At 44.9% G+C, this 22,350-nt stretch overlaps 1 protein-coding gene across 3 annotated transcripts in view; it reads right to left on the bottom strand.

Moving 5' to 3' along the window:
- The window catches only part of GRB7 (growth factor receptor bound protein 7), an 83,923-nt gene that overhangs the window by 54,179 nt on the left and 7,394 nt on the right, over window positions 1-22,350 (bottom strand). For all 3 annotated transcript variants that reach the window (XM_081837002.1, XM_081837001.1, XM_081836999.1), the window contains one exon: window positions 8,166-8,253. Coding sequence is in view for 1 of the 3 variants with exons in the window: in XM_081836999.1 (XP_081693125.1) it covers window positions 8,166-8,253 (88 nt within the window). In the remaining 2 variants the exon portion in view is untranslated. The remainder of the gene's footprint in view (window positions 1-8,165; window positions 8,254-22,350) is intronic.

The raw sequence follows: 22,350 nt of genomic DNA, 5'->3' as shown, positions 1-22,350 counted from the left end.
AGCAGCAGAAAACAACCTTTCTCCCTCCTCTATGTGACATCCTTTTATATATTTGAACATGGCTATCATATCACCCCTTAACCTCCTCTTCTCCAGGCTAAACATGCCCAGCTCCCTTAGCCGTTCCTCATAAGGCATCCTTTTTTGGGTGTGTTTTTTTTAATGCTGATCTATGCTTGACTCCGGCTCCTTACAGGGTCTTTCCACGTATGATTATTCCCTTGTTCAACAGACGTTGTGGACTGAGGTCCAATGAGCCTCAGGGATGTTGCAGCTGTGTCACACTTCCACGATGACAGCTCCCCTGCTGTCAAGGAGGGTCTCGCGGAAAGAGAACATTGGTCTGAGGAAGAGGGAAACATTCCCTCCTGAGGGAAACATTCCTTGGGAGCTGAAAAGCTATGGTCTCATGAGGAGGATACTTCTGTGGGGTGGGGTAGGATGGAAGGATTCTGGTTGTGGCTGATTTGAACAGTGATAAGGTAGATCGTATGGGACGCAGGTGGTGCTGTGGGTTAAACCACAGAGCCTAGGACTTGCCAATCAGCAGGTCGGCGGTTCAAATCCCCGCAACGGGATGAGCTCCCGTTGCTCGGTCCCTGTTCCTGCCAACCTAGCAGTTCGAAAGCACGTCAAAGTGCAAGTAGATAGATAGGTACCGCTCCGGCGGGAAGGTGAACGGTGTTTCCGTGCGCTGCTCTGGTTCTCCAGAAGCGGCTTAGTCATGCTGGCCACATGACCCGGAAGCTGTACGCCGGCTCCCTCGGCTAGTAAAGCGAGATGAGTGCCGCAACCCCAGAGTCGGTCACAACTGGACCTAATTGTCAGGGGTCCCTTTACCTTTACCTAAGGTAGACCATAGGGTTTTTGATGGGCATACAGACCATAGGGTGCACTGCCTGCCTGGCGTGAAGATTGCTGTTATTGCACATCACCTACATAGTAGATAGTGCTAAGGAGGAGTCAGTGGTCGTACTGCATGCTGGAACCAATGACGTCGGGAAATTATTATTATTATTTTATTTATTAAGTTTGAATACTGCTCTTCATCCGTAGATCTCAGGGCAGTTCACGACATAAAATTATAATACAAAAAACGCAAAATGCATAATAACAACGAGAACAAAAACAAACCAATAAACCCCTCTCCCTCAATGTATTTGAAAGGACATCAGATGTCAATCAGCCAAAGGCCAGGTTGAAGAGGAAAGTTTTTATCTCGCGGCTAAAAGTGTATAATGAAAGGTGTCTGCTGAACCTCCCTGGAATATAAAACTGCTGGATTGTGCTCCCAGCAATATATTGTTTAACTTATTAATAATTATTATTAAACCTTTATTTTTACATGAAAACAGTTACAGAACTACAGTGGTACCTCTGGTTGTGAACAGGATCTGTTTGCAACATGAGCAAAACGCATCCCACGTCTGCGGGTCGTGATTCGCTGCTTCTGCGCATGCGCGCGACGTCATTTTGAGCCTGCACATACATGAGTGGCGAAACCCAGAAGTAACCCGTTCCATTACTTCTGGGTCGCCGCGGGCCGTATCCTGAAAGAATGTACTCTGAACTGAACGTAACAAGAGATATGACTGTACAATTAACAAATGAACAGCAACAATTGAATACATTTATTAGGGGATGCCATCAAAAGCCAGTTTTTAAAGATCTTTAAATGTATCTGCCAGGGACCATCCAGCCAAGGCCTCTGGCAACTCTGTGGAGAAACTAGCATGGCTGCATGTAAACAGAGCTGGTCCAGAAGTGACATGGGAACATTCGTGCCAGAATGTGGATAGCACAACACAGCCCTAAGGTCCTTCTGGAAAGAGTCAGGGCCCAGGGGAAAAAACAATCTGGAAAGCACCTGGAGAAGAGGAGAACGCATCTAAGGATGCCTTGCCAAAAGAGAAAATGTTAGGAAGCAGGCAGGGGAGAAGAATACAGCTGCACAGGAAATAATCCTAAGGTTAGTTCAGGAAATTATATCAGAAGGAACTTTGCTCTGGTGAGAAAATTGGGAGTGAGAATGGAAAGTGACTAAATGAGCCACGTGACGATTATCTGGAAATCCATGAAGTGAAAAATGATTGGCCTCGTTTTACAATTTCTTCTAGCTCAGATTGCAGTAGATGAGAAATGAATGTTCCATGAAAACAGAAGCACAGTCATGTAGCAGATTTCAGTGGCAGGGTGTACCAGGCACATTGAGAAAAGGTTTATCACTGGTATGGGAGAACAGGAAAGGCTGAACCTCGTAAGAACTTTGGCAATCCATTGATGCTATCGACTCCATCGAGTGGTGTCCAAATCTAAATATGCAGAAATAACAAGTGGCAGAGCTCTTCCTACAGGTGGGAGGTTGCCTGGATGTACCTAGATAGAAGAAAAACCTCCCGCACTGTCTGCTGCCCTTTTCATATGTTATTTCCTAACACATACTGTGTGATCTGGAGAACAAGCCTTATGAGGAACGGCTGAAAGAGCTGGGTATGTTTAGCCCGGAAAAGAGGAGACTGAGAGGAGCTATGAGAGCCATCTTCAAATATCTCAAGAGCTGTCACATGGAAGAGGGAACAAGCTTGTTTCCTCCTGCTCTGGAGGGCAGGACTCAAAGCAATGTCTTCAAGTTACAAGAAAGGAGATTCCGACTAAATAATTTTTTTTGGGGGGTGGGGGAATTCTGATAGTAAGAGCTTTTTGAGAGTCTCCTTCGGGAGGTGGTGAACTCTCTTTCATTGGAGGTTTTTAAGCAGAGGTTGGATGGCCCTCTGTCATGGATGATTTAGCTGAGCTTCCTCCATTGCAGGGGGTTGGACTAGATGATCCTTGGGATCCTTTTCAACTCTACGATTCTATGTTCAGGGGTCACCTACCAGTAGTGTGCAGGGAAAATGCATTCACATACCATTCCCTCCCAAGCACACATAACAGAAACACACGTGCACACCCTATTAACACACACACACACACACACACACACACACACCCCTCTTATACAGTGGTACCTCTGGTTACGAACTTAATTTGTTCTGAAGGTCCATTCTTAACCTGAAACCGTTCTTAACCTGAGGTACCACTTTAGCTAATGGGGCCTCCCACTGCCGCCGCGCAGCAATTTCTGTTCTCATCCTGAGGTAAAGGTCTTAACCTGAGGTACTACCTGTGGGTTAGCTGAGCCTGTGACCCAAAGTGTTTGTAACCTGAGGTGTTTGTAACCTGAGGTACCACTGTACTCACACAGCTCAATTTACTTCCATGCTTTGCTATATGGCGAGGATCCCTTTTTCACTAGGAAGCTGAAAACGATACCTGATAGGGCTGACAAAGCAGAGTGCGCTGGCACTGTTTCACCAGCCCAGTCGGTTTCCATATTAGCTGCGGAAGAAGTGGCCTAACTTCCTCAGTGGCCAGTACAGAAGCTAAACCATCCAACAAAGCAGCAGTAGTGAGCTCTGCTGCATCAACCTAATAGCCGGAGCAGAGACAATGTTGGCTATGTCTTGGAGACAGTCTGGTGGACTGAATTGAGAGGACTGGCAGGCTGGATGAGGCCAGCAGGCAAAGGTTCCCTAGCCCAGCTGCAGACTGCAAATGTGGAGGGGGAGTGTGACCGCACCTCAGTTCTTCCTCCTAGTTACCCTCCATTCCAATGTAGTTGGACATGACAAAAACAGCTGGATCCCTTGACCCGTATGACACATCATCAAATTTCACACAACAATCTACACGGAGGTTAGAAGCAGGACAGCCATGCATTCTCCCTTCATGTGTGCATTCAGATCCTAGATAGTTGGACAATTATGTGACCATTTAATATTTGCTGAAAACGACCACACAAAACACTGTGTACAAGGGTAATGACATCTGCATCAATTTCATAGGCTGGAAGGAAAACCCTGGAGTCTGTGGTGGGCAAGTGGTGGGCCCCCATCCCCTACGTGAGCAAAACTCCAGAACCACTTTGGGTTTTTACACAAAGGCACCACCCTACCTGAACTTCATTGATTGGTTTCAGGATATAGCAGTCTTCCAGGTGCTAGACTGGAGGGTGTTAGAATCTCTAAAACCATGGATCAAGTTGTAACTGGTAATTCCCAAAGCTGCCTGATTGATTCTGAGTATTCCACACTTTATTATGGATGGAAATTTTCCAGTTACCCTTATGAAATTGTCCTCTGGTCTAAGCATTTATTAATCTATTATTCCTTTAATCTACTCAGTAACATTTTTTTAAACAGCTGATGATTGAATAATCTGTATTATATTAGAATCAGCTGAAACTTTGCACTTTAATGTTGAGATTTATGAGACTGTTTTATGAGAGTATATTCTGTTGTGCTTTTAACGTTATTTAATATCTATTTGTTTTATATTACTTTGCATAACTAAATTTTTAATTCCTCTCTGTTCTTAAGTCATTAGTCATCAGAACAAGGGTTCTGCTTTGTTTGTAAATCATTATATGCCTGGGTTATGTCATTAGTGGTCAGGAAGGGGGGAAGAGAGAGAGAGACAGAAAGTAGCAGCAGCACAGAGGTGAGCTGATTGGATGGGTCAGGTATGCAGAAGGACAGTAAGACATCCCCTTTTCCAGCCATCTCCACATGCACTGTGTCCTGGGCTGTTTGATGCTTGCATGCACCCACACCCTAGACTTACGGACCACACACATTCTTACAGAAAGACATCACCACCTCCCGCTCTTGCACACACTCCTATGTACATTCCCACACCCAAATACGTACACAATCAGCATTGCCAGCCCCCTGCACTCCAGCACAGGAGTGGGGCTGGCTGGAAACAATGCCTTTGACTTTGCATAAATATTCTGTGCCAAGTAAAAGGCAGAATTTCCCGCTCCAGTGCTGACATGGAAATCTGTGCAAAAAAAGGGGGGGGGTAGGCAGTGTTCAGGATAGGCCAGCACACAAACTTCATTTCAGATTGATCGGTTACAGCCAATAGAAACAAAATATCGCTTTGTGTTAGGGTTGCCATTTTCTTTTGCAAAGTTTTTGAACTATTCTTTAGGAAATTCTGCAAAATCTAGACTTCCGGCGTGGGTTGCCATACGTCCGGATTTTCCTAGACACTGTTTCTGACTGCCGTATTCCGGCTATGTCCAGCTGGGAAATTCCGGGTGTATAGGATCCCTTTTTGTGTGTACAAAGAAGGATTTCCCTCCCCGTTTTATTCTTTGGATAGCAGAATATAACAAACCCAACAGAAGTTTGCCATAGAGTTCGTGAATCTGACAAATACAACTCCAGAGTCCCCCCTGGGGCACACAGAACTCACAATTCAGATTTATTGACCTTAGCCATCATATTTAACACACCAATCGAAGTCTTCCAAAAGGCCTGCCTGCTGCAATCTCTTCTCCTGCCTAAATGCTGTGCAAAAACAGGACCCTGGGGAATCTGTGAAGGTTTACTGCAGTGGATTGCTGCTTTAAGCATACTAATTGGATCGGTTTCAAACATCGTTTTCCTGTACTGTGCTTTCACAATTCAATAAAAGATGTGAGAGTAGTTATTTGTTACTTAAATCTATACCAGAAAATTGTCCCATTCTTTTTTTATATAAAAATAATAATAATTGTAACAATACAAACACTTTTTAAAAATGTTGACAGAGGAAGGAAGGGAGGGAATAGGGATACAGAATGACACAAACAAGTCCATATATGGAATTGAGATGTCTAAATATTTCCCTTCTGATTGCTGTTTGCAAAAAGCCACTTTTTCGCATGTCCCAACTTGGTAAGGTTCTAAGTTCATTGCACAACTTGAATGTTATTTCTTGCCAGTACTGGAGCAGCAATTGCTTCGCCACCGTTAAGTGCCCTCATTAACCAGCTGTGCTCAAGAACACCGGAATGCAATTCAACGGCATATTCACATCCATCAGGATTTACCCAGCACCTTATAACCTCGGACCAGAATACAGCCGTTCTTAAGCAAATATCCTGACTGTGTCCACCAGCATCCTCTAGCGAAACTTGCTGGCATTGCTTCTTCTCCACTAGCAGACCCATTCTATATAGTGGTGCCTTGGTTCTCAAAAACCTTGGTACTCAAACAACTTGAAATCCAAACACTGCAAAACCAGGAAGTAAGTGTTCTGGTTTGAAAACTTTTTTCGGAAGTCGAACGTGCTCCGTTTTGAGTGTTATGCTTCTGATTTGAGTGCCACACTTCCATTTTGAGTGTTAAGCTGAGGTTTGTCTTGCTTTGCTATTTATTTTGTGTTTTTGCAGCTTTTTGTCTTGTTTTTGTGACTGTGTGGAACCCAGTTCAGCTATTGATTGATTGATTGTGTGACTGCAGTACATTGATTATTGCTTTCATTTTATCTGTCAATGGTCTCGTTAGATAGTAAAATTCATGTTAAATCGCTGTTTTAAGGGTTGTTTTTAAAAGTCTGGAACGGATTAATCCATTTTGCATTACTTTCTATGGGAAAGTTTGCCTTGGTTTTGGAACGCTTTGGTTTTGGAACAGACTTCTGGAACAGATTAAGTTTGAGAACTGAGGTACCACTGTATTCTCATTCAGGTTTAATTAATATTACTGCTTATGGAGCCAAAACAGAAAAAGCCATGCACAAAAGAGAGGCTATAAGCAGACTTGGGAAGAACTTTGAGGCTTGCAGTAGTTTCAGGGATGTGGGTGGGTGTAGTGATGTTAAATTCTTGAGAATAATCTTTTGAAGAATATTCTGGAGAACATTCTTGAGAATATTCTCAATTAATGAGTATATTAGAGAATTTTCATTTAAAATAGAGGAATATTCACTTTAATGCATTGAAAATGATATAATTAGTCAATATACATGTTTATTCGTGGGTAAACTTGTTCAGATGACAACCAAGAACTGTACAGATACTTTTATTCAGTGGGGCAATGAAGTGAATTCACATTCCTTGATTTTCTGCACCAAACTTGAAATTGAAAATTCAACGTGAATGACTCACGTTAATCACTAAGCCTGCCACTAACCGTATATTTACCACCAACTTCAAATTCTAATAATGTTGCGTATGTATGAAATGTAGCTTTTAAATTAAAAGGAATATAAAAAAACCATCAGGTCTGCTACATGAGTACGTTCTTTAATAAGCATATCTACATGGTACAGTATTTTCAGTGCTACACTAATAAAATCAATACAAAGTTTAAAATAAATGCTATTATTTCCAGAAAATATAACACAAATAATCAGTAATGACAAGTTACATAACATCAGAAATGCAAATTATGATCTGCTTAGACAAGCAAGGCAACACACAACATATTTAAATTATAATTGATAAATTGTCACAAGAAATAAACAAAAATATAGAAACGTCAGCTGTTTAAATCAAGGCCACCTCACATGCAGTTACACATAATTGTATAAGCCTAGGTACTTTAAGTGTATAAAGCATTAAAGCTACTTTCTGTAGATTTTTTTTTTAAAGAAACAAACCATTATATGGCCAAGGGTATAGAATTGCTAAGAATAAGGTCACACCAAAACAGAAAAAAACTATTACATATAGTTGAAATACCTATGAATTCAAATGTTCATCAAATTAAATGAATAGCATTTTTTTAAACTATTGTTTTTTATGTTTTCTGTAGCTCACATTTCAGAACTGCCAATGGTGAAGGACACAATGCCCAGTAATGTAAATGGATTAAAAAAAATCGTTATTCATTACTTACACTGGCAATATCACACCTTGACTTATTATTTACTAGATTTTTTAAAATGTGGGTTGTAAAACTGGTTCTTACATTAGAATTGACAGTTTGTGGAGAATATTCTCACCTCACATCAGTGTGTGTGTGTGTGTGTGTTTGTGTGTGTGTGTATAGGGACCCTAAGGGGGAAAACAGCCAAGTGAAGCCTGACTTTGCTTCGTGCCCTGGGGATGCTCACGACTCTCAAAATATATATTTTTGATCAATATATATATTTTTAAAGCTGCGTGAAAACACTGTTCATTCAAGCACTACTTCATGAATATTCTCCCTTTCAGACTGTAAAAACCTTATTGTATATGTCGTCAGCTATGGGCAGAGTTTGAAAAGTATTGCCTAAGCACGTTTCAGTTGAAAGGGAGCCGATCTGTGAGCCGTGGGGCCTGGGAGGAATAATCGCAAGGGATCTCCTACCTTTCCCTGGCCTCTGAATATCAAAGCGCGATCCCCTGTGGATCCATTCCAGAAGTGGGAGTCCCGATGCAACCGATTCCACGTTCTCCTGATGAAGGAAACAGAAGGTTCAGCGAGAGAACCCTGATTTGGGAGTAAGCAGTAATCTCTTGAAGAACTACCTTATCGGAACAGGAGCAACAAAACTTTTAACTAATACAGGAAGATGACGGATGAAGGATCCTGCGTGAGAGGCAGGGAAGGGTAGAACTCCCAGGCTGGGAGGCTGGGAAAAGAAATGGAAGCTCCCAGGTGAGAGCTGGGAGGGCCCATCCCATATTATGTGAGATAAGGGTTAAGATCTACCCCTGATAAAGGACTCTGTATTTTAATTTCCTATTTTTCTTTTATTTCTTACTGTTTTCTTTTCTTGTTTCCTTCTCTATTTTTATTTAGATTAGTTTGGTTTTTATTGTATTATATGTTGAAAACTTTCAATAAAAATTCAGACTTTATTTTTTTTAAAACCAAACACTTGTGTGTTGTTGTTTTTTAACACTGTCCCCAGGAAATAGAAAATCTAGAAGAAAAAACCAAACCAAAAAAAAAAAAAAACACCACAATGTTTGGGGCTCAACCGAGCCCTAGACTCCCTTCCACCCTTTTGGTAAGTATCAAATATTTTCCTCTGTTACGTACTTGATTTTTAATCTTTAAGTCTTAAATTCACTCGCTGAAAGAATTGTTCTAACCCCGCCAGTTCACTTTATGAATTTGTTCCAATATAATTCCAATATTTACTCCAATTTTTCTGGAATTTCTGTTCATCTTGATCTCGTATTCTGCCTGTTAGTCTATCAAGTTCAGCATAGTTTACCATTTTAATCTGCCAATCATTTATGCTGGGAATGGTTTCCACTTTCCAGTATTGTGCCCACATAATTCTTGCTGCCGTGGTGGCATAAAGAAATATCGTCCTGTCTTCTTTTTTGATTTCTTTACCCATCATTCCCAGCAAAAAGGCTTCAGGTCTTTTGGGAAAGGTATATTTAAATATTTTTTTGAGCTCATTGTAGATTGATTCCCAAAAGCCTTTCGCCTTTTTACATGTCCACCACATATGGTAGAGGTCACCCTCCACCTCACCACATTTCCAGCATTTCTTATCCTTTAATCTATACATTTTGGCCAATTTCACCGGTGTATGGTACCATCTGTATAGCATCTTCCAAACATTCTCTCTCAGTGTCATACAGGCCATAAACTTTATATTGCTATTCCACAATTCCGACCACCTTTCAAAGTCAATATTATAGCCAAAGTCAATTGCCCATTTAATCATCGCCTCCTTCACCTCCTCGTCTTTTGTATGCCACTCTAGTAACATATCATAGATTCTGGACAATATTTTGTTTTTACCTTCTATTATCTCTATGTTAAATTTTGATTTTTTATCTTCAAAACCTAGGTTCTTTTTATCCTCTTTTAACAAATCATTCACCTGGTGATATTGCAAAAACCAGTGAATGAACTTTTTATCTCTTCATAGGGTCTAAGTTTAGGCCCTTGTTCTGTTTTTCTTAGAAGTTCTTCATAGGTGGCGTTCTTCTCCTCCGAATTTGTTTTCTTGATCATTAAGACCTCTATTGGGGATATCCACCAGGGGGTCTTTTTTCCCAGGAGATTTTTATTCCTTTCCCATACCTGGTATATTGGTCCCCTGAAAATATGGTTCATAAAGCTCCTGTGGACCTTCACTTTCCCATACCAAAGGTACGAATGCCATCCGTACCAATTATTAAAACCCTCCAGGTCCAGTAAGTCTTTATTCTCCAGTTTTATCCAGTCTTTTAACCAAAGTATGCACGCCGCTTCATAATACAAACTCAAATCCGGAAAAGAAAAACCCCCTCTTTCCTTTTTATCTGTCAAAATTTTCATTTTTATCCGTGGTCTTTTCCCCTGCCAGATATATTTCGCCAGGTCTCTCTGCCACTCTTTACACTGTTTTAATCCTTTAAGTATGGGGATAGTTTGAAATAGAAACAGCATTCTAGGTAGAATATTCATTTTAACAACTGCTATGCTCCCCAAAAAGGAGAATTTCATCCTCCCCCAAATTTCCATGTCTTTCTTTATATTCCTCCAGGTGACCTCATAATTATCTGTCAGGGAACTGCCATCGGAGGAACAGGTGGTGGAAAGGCTCCAGAATAGGAGAGATTCTGCAGCAGAAGAAGGAACCAGTAGGGGGAGAGCAGGAGCTTCGGCGGAGGGGGAGTCGGAGGGGAGGCTCTGGGATACTTCCAGTGAGAATAGTGAAGAGGTAACAGGACCCCCCTTGGGAACTCCCACCCTTCGCTGGAAGCTGTCACGCAGAGAGTCACGGAGGCGCATGTCCGTCAAACAGCTTTTATGCTGGCGTAAATTCCGTAGACGCCCACTGTCAGATTCTACCAGCGACTGACGGAGTCATGCTTTGGGGGCTCCGTTAGTGACTCGGTTTGGTTGACCAGCCAAATCCCAGAGGGATAAAGCTTTTACGCACAAGCAGCTCATTATCCCATCACAGCAATCTGACAGTCTTTGAAAGCAGCTTGTGCAAGCAGAGGGCATCATGAGCAAACCAGCCGGAACCGGAGGAGCAGGAGCTGGAGCTGGAGCAGGTCCAAGCCTGGAAGAAAGGTACAGGGCGTTGGAGGTCCAGCTCGCGCTGCAAACGGCGAGGCTCGAAGAGAGGAGGGCTCAAGATGTGGATAAGGGGAAAACCGCCCCACTTGCCAGAAAGGTGCCTGGATTGGTGCAGAAATTTGGGGGGGATCCCAGGAACTATCAAGCCTTTAGGACAGAGATGCAATATGCTCTCAATCTACTATTTGATGACTTCCCCGATGAGAACTCTAGAGTGGCGTACGTGATTGGCCATCTAGAGGGAGGGGCGAAGGACTGGGTTAGACCCCTGATGGCAGCCAATAATGAAATCTTAAAGGACACAATGAAGTTTTTTCGCGCCATGGACTTGATGTTTTCCAGCGAGATTGAGCAGGGGGTGGTGCGCAGGCAGTTAATGGCGTGTAAACAGGGGAGCCGATCTGTACGTGAGTACTGGACTGAGTTCAACATGCTGATTCATAGACTGGGGTGGACCTTGCGAGTGAACCAATTCAAATGCTGTTTGAAGAAGGGCTCTCTCCGGCAGTGAAAGATGAACTTTCCCGGGCGCCTAGGGCGGAGTCTATGGATCAGCTGACTAAATCTGCGCTGTCCATAGGGGGGCGCCAGGAGGCAAGAGCTTTGGAAAAGCGGGAAGGAAAGGGGGAACGTTGGAAGGACTTCCGCATTCCAGAGATTCCGGAGCAGCCTTTCCCGCCAGCAGAGCCGATGGAACTTGGAACAGCGCGCGCGCGCGCAGTTTCAAACACCAGTGAAGGGCGGAAGAAGGAGGGAAAGAGCGCCAAGAGATGTTATCTCTGCCAACAGCCAGGTCACTTTGCCAGAGTTTGTCCGCAAAGGAAGGAATGGCAAGGGATGGCGGGAACTGTTGGGGGGAAGGAGGAAGGAGAAATCAAGGAGCAAGTAAAAGCCAACGCCTGGCTGCCAACAGCAGGGCACAGCAGCCAGGCCAAGGAGTAGTGAATGTGCCCACGCCGGAACCTCCAAGACCAGCGCTGGTGATAGAGGTGTTGCTGGAACTGTCAAACGGACACCCACTAAAGATAAAAGCGCTATTGGATTCAGGCAGCTCCTGTAATTTCATGAGTAAGGAGTTTGCAGCTGAACACCAGATACAGACTATCCCATTAAGTAAGCCTTTGCAGGTTACCACGATTGATGGGAGGGAACTGTTGGGAGGAGAAGTGAGCCAACAGACTGTACCAATGATAATGAGGGTGGCAAGACACACAGAACTGATAGCGTTTAACGTAGCCACCTTGGGAGGAGCTCCTATTATTCTGGGAATGAGCTGGCTGGCACTACACGATCCGCTAGTAGGCTGGCATCAGAGAGTGGTTTCCTTTGGATCAGCACATTGCCTAGAACACTGCAAGGAGGGAGAGGCTCAGGCAGGGGCCAGGGCCACTCTAGCAGGGATGGAAGTGATGGACAAGGGGGAGGTGCCACCACAATACGCTGACTTGATGGATGTCTTTAGCGAAAAAGAAGCAGATAAACTGCCCCCGCACAGACCCTTTGACTGTCAAATTACCTTACACCCAGGAGCACAATTGCCAGTGGGCAAGCTGTATGCAATGTCAGACAGTGAGATGCAGGAGTTAAGGGAGTTTATTGACAAGAACCTCAAGCGAGGTTTCATCAGAGAGTCACGAGCGGTGGGGGGCAGCCCAGTGTTCTTTGTGGACAAAAAAAACACGGGTAAACCCAGGCTTGTATGTGATTTCAGGGCCCTAAATGCAGTGTCAGAACCAGTGACTTTCCCTATGCCTAGAATTGATGACATTCTGACACGGGTGAGAAAAGGGAAAATTTTTACCAAGCTGGACCTTAGAGGGGCATATAACTTGATACATGTGAGAAAGGGGGATGAGTGGAAGACCACTATGTTCACCCCCTTGGGGGCCTTTGAGTACCTCGTTATGCCCTTCGGATTACAGGGGGGCTCGGCCTGTTTTCAATCATTCATGAATCACGTCCTGGGGCCATTGCTCTACAAGAACTGCGCAGCATTCTTAGATGACGTCCTGGTGTACTCAGAGAATGAGGAGCAGCATGTGCGAGATGTAAGAGAAGTACTGAGCAAACTGCGAGAAAATCGGCTGTGGGTGAAACTGGAGAAGTGTCAGTTTCATACCAGGGAGGTGGAATTCCTGGGGTACCGGTTGTCTGACAAGGGATTGGCCATGGATCCCAGCAAGGTTCAAGCGGTACTGGAATGGAAAACACCAAAGACCAAGAAGGACGTGCAAAGATTCTTGGGCTTCGGAAACTTCTATAGGAAGTTCATCAAAAACTTTGCCCATTTAACAGCGCCCATCACGGATTGTCTTAGCAGCAAGAAAAAATTTGTTTGGACGGAAGAAGCGCAGCGGGCGTTCGAACACTTAAAGCAGGCGTTTGCGTCGGAAGAGCAACTTTTGCACGTAGATCTACAACAACCAATGAGAGTGGAGACTGACGCGTCAGACAGAGCGGTGGGGGCCGTGCTTCTCCAGCCGGGAAAAGATACGTCTGAATGGAGACCGTGTGCATTCTTCTCGCGGAAGTTGAACAAATCCGAGAGGAACTACACAGTATACGACCGAGAACTGCTCGCCATTCATGAAGCATTCCGGAGATGGCGGCACTTGCTGATTGGGGCGCAGCACAAGGTTCAAGTCCGAACTGACCACAAAAATCTGGAATACTGGAGAACAGCCCGAGTGCTGAACCAGAGACAAGTGAGATGGGCCCAGGAGTTCTCCCAATTCCACTTTGAGATTAGTTACGTGCCAGGCTCCGAGAACGTGAGGGCGGACGCTCTTTCCAGGAAACCTGAGTACTTAGAGGGGGAGGGAGCGCCTGAGGCAAGGCATGTAATCCCTGAAGACCGCTGGGTGTGTGGGGCGGCATTGGTGGGGCAGAGGGAACTGATAGAGGGTACTGAGAACGATGAATACGCCCAAGAGAAACTCAGAGAACTCAGGAGGACAGAGGAGAACACAGGGGGGTTTGAAGAAAAGAACGGGCGTTGTATTACAAAGGGGCACTGTACATACCCGATGGGGAACTGAGGGGCAGAGTACTCAAGCAGTTGCATGACAGCCCCACAGCGGGGCATTTTGGACAGCACAAAACCATGTGGTTGGTTACCAGGGAGTTTTGGTGGCCCAAGGTGAGGGAGGACGTACGGGAATATGTCAGGGGTTGCGACAGGTGCCAGCGAGCGAAGGGGGAGAGGGTGGCGCCAGCGGGGCTATTACAACCCTTACCCACACCAGAAAGGCCATGGGAGGCAGTATCCATAGATTTTATGACGGACCTGCCAAAATCCAAGGGCAAAACAGCTGTCATGGTGGTGGTAGATCTATTAACTAAGATGTGTCATTTTATAGCCTGTTCACATGCGGTCACAGCGGAGGAAACCGCCAAGTTGTTTGTAGAGCATATTTTCAGGTTGCATGGCGCCCCCTTGAGGGTGGTCAGCGAAAGAGGGAAACAGTTTACTTCCAGGTTCTGGAGGAAACTTATGAGCTTACTGCACGTGGAACTCAATTTTTCAACTGCCCGGCACCCAGAAACAAATGGGCAAGCGGAAAGGGCAAACGGGATTTTACAACAATACCTGAGGTGTTATGTAAAAGACAGAGAAAATGATTGGGTAGATAAGTTACCTCTGGCAGAATTTGCCTACAACAATGCGGAGAACGTGTCCACAGGGATGAGTCCCTTTCTGGCAAATTATGGGTGTCATCCCCGGGCATTTCCAGGAGAAGGAGGGGAGAGGTGGAGCGTGCCGGCGGCGGAACATTTTGTTGAAGAGATGGAAGCGATCCACCGTCAGCTTCAACTTAACTTAGAGAAAGCCAAGGAAGAATATAAGAAGCAAGCAGACAGAAATAGGAGGGAAGGTGAAACTATAAGGGTGGGAAACCGGGTGTGGCTATCCACCCAAGGACTACCATTCAAGGGAGGGAGTAAAAAATTGAGACCCAAAAGATTGGGACCCTTTGAGGTCATACAGCAGGTCAACCCAGTAGCATTCAAACTCAGACTGCCCAGTCACATGAAATTGCACCCAGTATTTCACAGGTCATTACTGTCGCCGTACCGAGAGGGACGTGAGTGGGGGGAGCGTGAGAGAGAGGTCACCCAAACGCCCGTGATCGAAGAGAGAGAAAGCGACATGAACGTAGCAGGAATCGTTGATTCCAGGTGGAAGGGGAATCAGGTGGAATAGCTGGTAGAATGGGAGGGGGAAGTAGAGTTGGAAAACACTTGGGTACCAGCAGAGGTAGTCAACGACGAGGTTGTAATAGAAACATTTCATCAGCGTTTCCCAAAAAAACCGCAACCCGTGGCACGATTTAGAAGGGAACACTTTGGGACCACCGATGAGGAAGGGGAGTTTGAAGGGTTCCCAGAGTCAGGGGTGGGTGAGGAAGCCGACTCCGACGAAGAAGAGGAAGACGGGGAGAGAGACGGTACGCCGTGGTTAGAAGTGTTTGAATCCTCGGACGAGGAGGAGAGTTCCTTCAGGGGCTTTCCGCCCTCACCACCAGTGGGAGAGGAGGCGGGGGGGTGAAGGGGGCCCTGGGGGGGAGGTGGATGTCAGGGAACTGCCATCAGAGGAACAGGTGGTGGAAAGGCTCCAGGAGAATAGGAGAGATTCTGCAGCAGAAGAAGGAACCAGTAGGGGGAGAGCAGGAGCTTCGGCGGAGGGGGAGTCGGAGGGGAGGCTCTGGGATACTTCCAGTGAGAATAGTGAAGAGGTAACAGGACCCCCCTTGGGAACTCCCACCCTTCGCCGGAAGCTGTCACGCAGAGAGTCACGGAGGCGCATGTCCGTCAAACAGCTTTTATGCTGGCGTAAATTCCGTAGACGCCCACTGTCAGATTCTACCAGCGACTGACGGAGTCATGCTTTGGGGGCTCCGTTAGTGACTCGGTTTGGTTGACCAGCCAAATCCCAGAGGGATCAAGCTTTTACGCACAAGCAGCTCATTATCCCATCACATTATCCTTATACAAATTTAAGTTTTTAGCCGTAACCCACACTCCAAGATATTTCACTTTCTTAACTACCGTAATTTCCGCCCTTCGTTCCAAATCTATCGCTTCTTCCTTAGTTAGATTTTTAACCAGCATTTTGGTTTTATTTTTATCCTGCGTCTCTATAGCAGTTTCCCCATTTAAATTCCATTTAAAGTAATCTTCTATTGTTTCTATGGCCTTATTTATAATCTTCTGGTCATTAAATAAGAATTCATTCATTCTCCATCTACCTGTTTTGGTGTCCTTTCCTTTTAACTCAATGGACACCACATTATGATCGGATATAGTTCGTGGAAGAATTTCCGATTTAGTTAAATTCTGTGTCAATTCCTTCGATATCCAAATGCTATCTATTCTCCCCCAACTCTGATTTGGGTTTGAGAAGAAAGTATATTGTTTTATAGTAGGGTTTTTAAGTCTCCATGCATCAATTAGTCCCAGGTTATTTACCATATCGAAGAAAGATCGGGGTAATTTACCTTCTTTCTTCTCTTGCTTTTTTGTTAACTTATCTAAATTTGGAGACACCATCCCATTAAAGTCACTCATCAATATCATTTTTTGGTCCATCCATTCCGTCAGTTTATCACCTAATTCAGAGAAGAAGGCTGATTTTTTATCGTTTGGTGCATATATTCCAACAACAATTATTTTTTCTCCCTGAAACACCATCTGAACTATGACCACTCTCCCTTGATTGTCTTTATACAATAATTGTGGGTCGTATTTTTCTTTTATATATATTACCACCCCCCTTTTCTTAACCTTATCCGACGTCACAAAATCTAATCCAAGTCTCTTATTACTTAGCACCCTCTTATGCTTATTTATTACATGGGTCTCTTGTAAGCAGATTAGATCACAATTCTTTTTCAGTAATATATGTGCAATCTTGTTCCTTTTATTTTTATTGTTCAGCCCATTCACGTTCCAGTTTTTTTTCTCTCTTTTTTCTTTTTTTTTTTCTTTCTTTTTTTCCTTTTTGACGATTTCATGTTACTTTATTCTTTTTTATATATAGTTGGGAGAAAGGAAATGTTAGCCTATGTACCCATATTGTTATGACCTTTTGTGTATTTTTCCTTTTGATGTATATCTGTTTATGCAAAACTTTAATAAAAATGTATTTAAAAAAGAAAAAAGAAAATCTAGAAGCAGCCATTCACAGGGTCAGGTTTTCTTTGCGAGCAGAAAACCAGTCATGCTGTCTTATAGTAAGGTCTGCCTAGGTATGTTTTCATGACATAACTAAAATGGAAGTTCGCTGGTGCAATGCTCCAGAACCTGGTTTAAACCCCAAGCTTTGTTGCTTACTTACCAAACCACTGGGTGAGACCTGAGAAAGAGTATCTAAAACCACTTCATTTTGAAGCGGCTGTGGGAGAAAGCCTGCCCACTGAGGCTCACAGCTAGGGGTGCCAGAAGGCAGCAGTTCCCATTCTGGTTGGTCTTCATCACAACTGTTTGGCTTTCACCAAATACGATGTTATTTGCCTTGCTATCTGCTATTAGACGTAAGATACTCCGAACTCGAACTCAGGACGCAAGGGAGAAATGTGCTAAGAGGAAGGCACGCTTAGCAAATCCACACCGTGATCAACTCCCTCCCGGAAACCAATGTCCCCACTGTGGAAGGACGTGTGGACCCAGAATTGGCCTCCACAGTCACTTACGGACTCATTGTTAAAACCGTGTTTATGGAAGACAATCTTACTCAGCTACGAGTGATTGCCAAAGAAGAAGAAGAAGAAGATGTAGGTGATGTAACTATTTACATACTATGTACGCTTACGTTAATTTCAGTGTAAAAATTGAAACAATATTATTTTATTTTTTTACTGTTTTATTTGCTTTTCTGTTTTATCATATCATCAGTATTTAAAAACCATCTGTCGTTAATAAGATACTGTATGCGGACTTAATAAACAACAGTGAGGTGAACGAATATTCGCTGGACTAATTTCCATTCCTGATGAACGAATATTCGCTGGGATATTTCCATTCCTGACCATGGATGAACATACGAACTGCAGCAGTTTCTGCTTCCTTTTGCATTGCAATTCTCCAACATCCTTACTCCTAGCCTGCGGCAATCCAGTTGTGAACCCCAGATACCTGGTGCAAGATTCAGGTTTCGACACAAGACTCTTAAGATACACTTGAAGGTGATGAAAAGCTGAGGCAGTGGCAAGTTCCCACACTGAGCTCTACACACGTAGCTCTCTTCTCCAGCCACCTTGCACAGAGGCGGCTGTAAAAATTCAGCCTGGGCCACACATGGCTCCCTACCACATGGGTGATGGGTAGGGAAAGAGAGGGAGCCCTCCCTACAACACGCCAATATCCCACCGGTGACATTTCACAGAGCTTAAACTTGCTCTGTGGATAAAAGGCAGCGTGGCACTTCTGTGCCTTGGGTCATGCTGAACCTGTGATGTGTACACAGAGGACATATGGCATGCAGACCGTCTGGCCTTAAAACGAGTCAGATCATTGGTCCATTTAGCTCAGCACTTACAGACGCCGAGAGCAGTGACTCTCCAAGATCTCTGGCAGAAGATTTCCCCAGCGATCATCCCTAATCTCCTTGTAACTGGAGAATGCTGGAGACTGAATAAGAGATGTTCTGCATGCAAGCTATGTACTCAACCACTGAACCAACAGCGTCTCAGTTCATGCCCCAAACCTGCGCTTTAATACACTACTGCTGCCCTCTGCCACCAGTTCCTAGAAGCCGACTTCAAGAGAGGGGTCAAAAGTTTCATTTCAGGCACTGAAACATCTGCAGTCGGCACTGGTGTCGTTCAGAGATAAGCGTTCAGGACTTCTGGAATCAAACTGACTGCCCAGGCTCTCTGTTTCACCCTTCTCATTCTGCTCAGCTCAGTGATTCCATAAAGCCCGTTTCTTGCATCTCTGAGAAGGCAGGACCAAATGAGAGGGGCACCAAGCGAAGGGAAGAGACACCAGTTTATCTTTGCCCCACATTCAACAACTCCCTCTCCCTCTTCAAAACCCTTTTATGGCTGTTGATTTACAGCACCCCTTGGCTGTTTGGTTGCCGAAAGTGCTGAGGTTACATGAGATTTCCAGGAACAAGGAGCCTCTTCCCGGAATTCTTTCCCAGCAGCAGAAGCAAAAGCCGCAGGAACATGCCGTACACCCAAAATGCTAAAAGCGGGAAAGTGGCTGCTTGGCTGGGGGAAGAAATTGACAGCTGGGATCCCTGGCTGCCTGGAACAGTGATCTGGCAGCCAGTGTGGCACTGGGTGCAAAAATGGGCTGCCCAAGAATGAGATCTTACGTGTTTTGAGAACGGAAGGGAGTAGAGGGGCAGCGTCTACTGGCAATGCAGCCGACACATAAATCTGATTATAGTTCTGAGGCCAAGACAGCTGCAAAGGCCTCGCTAGAGTGTTGAAATGCTGTGTCATCCTGGAGCTGAAGTGATGGGCTGCGCTCGCTGCTGGGATTTGAAGTCAGCAGTAACCCAAAGCCTTGGCAAAACCACCAAGAAACAGCCTCGCTTTCTTCCCTGAAGCCTGCCACCCCAGAGCCCAAGGAAACATTCTCTGCACTATGCCAAATGATATGAGGTTTTTGTTATGTCGTTATTTAGGATATTTCTACCCTGCCCTTTAAGGCAAAGTCATCACTGGGAGGGCTTGCAGTTAAAATGTTGTTTTTTTTAAACACACACACACACAATTGAATAAACACAACAAAAACATCATATATGGGGGCACCAAGAAGATGAAGCTTGGCTGAATAATAACACTAAATTAGGGGTTCTTTAAGATCACAAAAGAAGAGGCCATACGCACCTCCTGTGATGGGGAATTCTCACGTGTGGGGTCGCCACTAAAAAGGGGTCATTGTGGGCTAGACAGCAGAACCTCTCTGAGCACAGGCTCTTAGGGCACAGGCAGGTTCATATAGGTTCAGGCAGTCCTCCAAAATTCCCTTTAAAGGTTAATACTAGCGGTTAAGCTGAAAATGAATAAGTAACCAATGTAACTGGTGCAAAGCTAGTGTGATGTGGCCAACTGCCTAGTCCCCACAAGCATTGTGGTGGTGGAGCTTTGCATAAGTGGAAGTGTCTGCAGTGCCTTCAAAGGCAATCCTATGTAGAGAGCAGTCGTACCTTAGATCCCAAACACCTTGGTACTCGGATGTTTTGGCTCCCGAATGTCGCAATCCCGGAAGTGTCTATTCCGGTTTGCAAACTATTTTTGGAAGCCAAACGTCCGATGGGGCTTCCGCGGCTTCCAATTGGCTGCAGGAGCTTCCTGCAGCCAAGCAGAAGCTGCACTTTGGTTTCCGAACATTTTGGAAGTCGAATGGACTTCCGGAACGGATTCCGTACAACTTCCAAGGTACGAATGTAGTTCATTTTGGGATAACCTCTCTCTGTGTGTGTAATTAAGGTCAGGTCCACTTTTCCCTATGGCTGGCAATAATTTTAAAAAACCCAGTACATTATGATTAATGATTACTTTGAAGGAAGAAAATTTCAGGTTCCAAAATTCACTGGGCTTCTACCAGTTTTCATGCTGCAAAAACAAGCCTTCCTACTTATAGCATCACCTTGAGGGTTTTTTCTCGTGGTTCTGTGGTGGTGCATCCCCACCCCCACCCCCACCCCTGTACCTCACCTTTCCTCACAGTCACTACATTTCCCCCCAAGGCAGTGCTATCCCCTGGGACAGCTGTGCCAGTAGAGCATGAGACTCTTAATCTCAGGGTTGTGGGTTCGAGCCCCACATTAGGCAAAAATATTCCTGCATTGCAGGGGTTTGGGCTAGAAGACACTCGTGCCCCCCCCCCCGCAACTGTACAATTCTATTATTCTAAGCTGCAATACAGGCAGAAATTAAACAAATTAGGTTTTTCATCTCACGTGCTGGGGAAAGTTCACCTGTTGCTTTGTTGCCTGCCACAAGTGGGGGGAAAGGTGACAAGCCTGGCTCCCTTGAAACATGTGCAGGTACCATATTGGCTCAGCAAGCACTGACACACCTGTATGCCTCCTAGGCAAAAGTCCCTCAACTAAGGACTCATTCTGACTTCCATTTGCCCTGCAATTTCTTCTGTTTGGCCTGTGATTTCTCAGCACTGGCACCAGAGGTTTTTCTTTTGTCCTACCGCTTTCCCTGGGAAAACCTGCTGCTTACAGCTGAATCAAACATCAATATGCAGAAAACCCAGCTGATGTTTGCTCCAATTCAGCAGTAAACAGAGAGGCTTCCCTAGGGAAAGCAGAGGAACAAAAGGAAAACTGCTCAGACCCAGCCCTAGAAGTCACAGGCCAAATGGAACAGTGGGGATGAGCCATGCATTTTTGAGCACACCAGCTTCACTGCCCTAACCTAGGGTTGCCATTATTTTCCTGGCAGGATCGCTTGGACTTTTAACTGGTACACCATCAGTGGAAATTCAGCAGGGGAAGTATGTTGCTTGTCTCATCTCTAAACGTGAATCTTGGAATAATAGTGAATTATTCAAGAAATAAAACTAGGGAAATTTATGCACCAACTCATACAGCTTGAGCATAGAATTTGGAGGAAGACAGTGGCGTAGCGTGGGCTGTCAGCACCCGGGGCAAGGCAAGTAATTTGCGCCCCCTAACCCGTGGATTTGCGCCCCCTAACCCGTGGATTTGCCCTAACCCCAGATGTTGCGCCCGGTGCGGCCGGCCCCCCCTGCACCCCCCACACTACGCCACTGGAGGAAGAGGCACCAAACTGGCTCCCACATAACACTAAGGTTATCTAACATTAAGCTTGTTAAACAAACCACAAGTTGTGCCAGCAATCAAGCAAACCATGTCTCATTTTCCCCCCAAAGTTCAGTTTGTTTTGCAGCAGCTGTTGCCTCATGCCTGTTTACCTTGGCCATTGTTTACAGGGGGTGGCCAAACAAACCATGGTTAAAGGAAGCAGCTGGGTTTGCATGCAATGCTAAACTATAGTTAGAACGAGCCAAAGTTCATAAGCCAGCAACAAAGCATAGATTCAGACTGTGGTTTCTTGGTACTAAACAAGCACCCATTTTGGTGCAATTTTTGGCACATGTGTCAGTGTAAGCACGTGTGCTGACCGTGTGCAAGTGGGGAGGCACCTATATTCAAAACAGAAATGATGTTTTCATTTGAAAATACGCGAATATGCAAGATCAGTCAACACGACCTATTACACAGGTGGACATAATTCATTAGAACCCATGGGGCAGAATTCACCTAATGAGTCTGCATCCACTGCACTAGGATTTCCACTTGTGAAAGGGGGCTTGCCCCCACTCCCAAAACTGGCTTGGGGTGGGAGTGTCAGGAGAACCCCCCAGAACAGTGAGGGGAGAGGGGATTGTTTCATCTGGCAAGCTACAATGCCTGCACAGACAAAATGTTCGCTGTGGCATTCCGTTGAATTCCACCCGGACATATAGCAGCTCCCACACTGGCACACTTCCCCACACAGATGCAAAAGTATGAATCTGC

This window comes from Podarcis erhardii (genome assembly GCF_964252035.2).
Source record: "Podarcis erhardii genome assembly, chromosome: 13".
In the NCBI taxonomy this organism is placed as follows: domain Eukaryota; kingdom Metazoa; phylum Chordata; class Lepidosauria; order Squamata; family Lacertidae; genus Podarcis; species Podarcis erhardii.
The sequence above is the reverse complement of the archived record's forward strand: the minus strand, read 5'-3'. Positions and strand labels throughout refer to the sequence as shown.